Here is a 2,711-nt window from a genome sequence, read left to right as displayed (position 1 = left end):
GAAACAACTATTCACCAGCTAGAAATTGCACAAAGTCAGGCTCTGAGAAGACTTTTCAAGGTACTATCATTGATTGATCCGATTAAAAAATACATAAAGGATAGAGTCCTGAAATTATGTACGAAAACTGATAGGCTTACCAACACTGCGTTATCGAATCTCAGAATGGTTACAGGCTTCTCGGGGAGGTATGCAGATCTGAGGTTAAATATTGCTTAGTCTGATGAAGTGATAAACAATAATCCAGTCAAGGCGTAGAGAGGAGTTATGAAGAAACCTCATAGTTAATAGAGAGTAAAATTGCTCAAGTGCAATGACTCAGCCTCAACATAATACATAAATTTATGATGGTGGTTAGAATATTGAATCATCCGATGGTTCGCTTGATGTGATCTTAAAAGCTATTAGATTCGGAAAGTGGTAGTTCCTTTTCAGGATTAGCAAAATAATAGTAGTAGTAAATGAATAACAGTAAACACACACTCATCTACAATTTAAAGATTTTCCTTCACTGTTTCTTCAGTGGATCTGCATTGTCATTTCATATATTACTTAAAATATTCTTTACTATTCTCAAGAATAAATTTACAGTACTATGATAACTTGTGTTTACTCTAAATAAATTAAATTAAATATTTTCAAATATTTATTTGAACAATATGGATGTAAACATTATTTATTCTTATACTAATTTTGAAGTACTTAAGTTACATTAAAATGAAAGATTACGAATAAAAATTCTTGTTTGGTTTAACGTTGCTATGACGATGCTTTTGTTCCAAACGTTTACCAATACAATAGCTCATATCTAGGGAAGCATATTTCTTAGTAGTTGCACTGACTTCTAAACTATGTCGGAGGAACTTCAAAAAGCAGGACTTTATATAGACGATATATATCGGTTACGCGTGCAGGATCCTCGCATTGCTACTGAGACCAACGAGTTACGTGAAGAATGTCTGGAATATGCAAACAAACTACAAGAGTTCAAAAAATTGGCAGCAGACTTCCATAAAATAGTTTCTAAAATATCCAAGGATGTGGAAAGAGAAAAGTTACGTGCAATAGGCACACAAAATATTCTTAAGACCATAGCACAACAACGCCAGGCGGAACAGCAAGTTTATCAGGCAAATAAAAATAAATAAATAAAGATTGTTGCATATATGAATCCTTCTCATTTTACAGAGCAAAATACATGAGAAGAACACCGAACTGGATCGTTTGAAAAGCGAATATCAATATTTGCAGCGAATCGAGGCCGAGCAACAGGAAACCATCAACAATTTTTTGCTTAATCAATAAACTGTACACGTACAAATAGCAAGCCAATAAAGCACTAGAAACCCATTTTTAACACATGATTTGTCGCAGCGCTTGGACATTTTTTCTATAGCAAGCGAAACTGCATAATGGCAGATTTGTCTTTGAGCAGTTATACACTTTGGGCTGGCCACAACCTTCAATTGCACACATAATCACTTTTGGCGGGCTCTCTGATTTTTGCGGTGCTAAAGGAAATTCATGGTCTGGTGGCAAGTGTATGTAGGCACCACTCAAAGTGCTTCTATAGCTTATCATTGGCTGCGCTGTTTTAAGAATTTTGCTACGGCCTCCACTGCGTGGTTTTGTGCTGTCTTGTTTTTTTAACAAACGTTCCATGGTTTTCTTTTTATCCTTTTCACGTTTCTCATCCGCTAGTTGTTTGCGTTTTTGTGATTTGAGCACAGCCTTTAGTATATCTTCTGCAGTTTGTGGTTTTTCCTTTTCGCGATAACCTGTTGGTAATGACATTAGCATTTCGCCACCCGGAGAGGGTTCCTTATCCAAATTTCTTTCGTACATAGCGCGTTGACGTGCAGTCATTAACTTGGGATCTTTGATTTTTTTCAATTCATCATCCACATCCTCCAGTTTTCCTTTTTCAATTGCAGTTAGCCAACGTTCTTCACCACTCGAGGTACCACTGTCGCGTCTCTTTTTCGCCTTTTTAGAATTAGCACTATTTGCTATGCTACTAGGAGTCCCTGTTGCGCTGCTTGTGGATGAAATACTTTTAGGAGTGGTCTTTTTACTTTTGTTAGTGTTTGCTCTTGGAGGCGTGATATTAGCTTGTGGCAATGTTACATTACATAAATCCTCTTCGCCCACATCAATTTGAGCATCGTCCTCATTGTGCGTAAGTTCTTTCTTGTCTTCGTTTTCCATTATTTCATCGTTGACGATCTCCATTTGCTCAGATTTTATGTTTTGCTCCTTGTTATGTTTATGCCGCTTATGTCTTTTGCTGCGCTTATTATCGCCAATGTCTATTAAAACAGAAAGCTGTTAGCATTTTTACATAAAATAACTAAAACTTCTACTTGCCACTACGTTCATGTTTTCCCATTATTTAAGAGTGCTAAATTTTTATAAAGCTATAGTTTTTTTACATTAAAAGGTATTGTTTTTCTTTGATTAGTGGTTTAAGTAGTGCTGTCATTTTGACGTAAGAACATAGAATTATTTCTATGTTTTCGATTTGGTTTCGCGCAAAGAACTGTTGCATTATTTAATTGGCGCTTTGAAGTTAAACAATATATTTCAAACATAGTTACTAACGAATTACTTTATATTATAATTAACACCATTTTTTGTATAGAAATATTTTTAAAATCAATAAATTTAATTCCTTTCATATATTTACAAATTACTTTATATTGTAATATATA

At 34.7% G+C, this 2,711-nt stretch overlaps 2 protein-coding genes across 2 annotated transcripts; one reads left to right on the top strand and one right to left on the bottom strand.

Moving 5' to 3' along the window:
- Positions 1-666: 666 nt before the first annotated feature.
- LOC119665295 (intraflagellar transport protein 20 homolog) lies at positions 667-1,328 on the top strand. Its single transcript, XM_038074560.1, has 2 exons — positions 667-1,130; positions 1,189-1,328. Exons 1-2 carry the CDS (start codon positions 852-854, stop codon positions 1,303-1,305), a joined length of 396 nt encoding a protein of 131 aa, XP_037930488.1. The 5' UTR covers positions 667-851; the 3' UTR covers positions 1,306-1,328.
- A 6-nt stretch (positions 1,329-1,334) lies between these two features.
- Positions 1,335-2,523, bottom strand: LOC119665294 (INO80 complex subunit B-like). The gene is made up of 2 exons (XM_038074559.1): positions 2,368-2,523; positions 1,335-2,309 (listed from the first exon to the last, which is right to left on the bottom strand). Exons 1-2 carry the CDS (start codon positions 2,387-2,389, stop codon positions 1,354-1,356), a joined length of 978 nt encoding a protein of 325 aa, XP_037930487.1. The 5' UTR covers positions 2,390-2,523; the 3' UTR covers positions 1,335-1,353.
- Between the last annotated feature and the right edge of the window lie 188 nt (positions 2,524-2,711).

Source organism: Teleopsis dalmanni, unplaced genomic scaffold (genome assembly GCF_002237135.1).
Source record: "Teleopsis dalmanni isolate 2A unplaced genomic scaffold, ASM223713v2 unscaffolded_contig_4342, whole genome shotgun sequence".
In the NCBI taxonomy this organism is placed as follows: domain Eukaryota; kingdom Metazoa; phylum Arthropoda; class Insecta; order Diptera; family Diopsidae; genus Teleopsis; species Teleopsis dalmanni.
This window is presented reverse-complemented; position numbering and strand designations above follow the sequence as displayed.

Coding starts and splice junctions, on each gene's coding strand:
- LOC119665295 (XM_038074560.1), top strand. CDS start 852: ATGTCGGAGGAACTTCAAAAAGCAGGACTTTATATAGACGATATATAT. Junction 1,131..1,188: donor CGGAACAGCAAGTTTATCAG/GCAAATAAAAAT, acceptor CTCATTTTACAG/AGCAAAATACATGAGAAGAA.
- LOC119665294 (XM_038074559.1), bottom strand. CDS start 2,389: ATGGGAAAACATGAACGTAGTG. Junction 2,310..2,367: donor GGGAAAACATGAACGTAGTG/GCAAGTAGAAGT, acceptor CTGTTTTAATAG/ACATTGGCGATAATAAGCGC.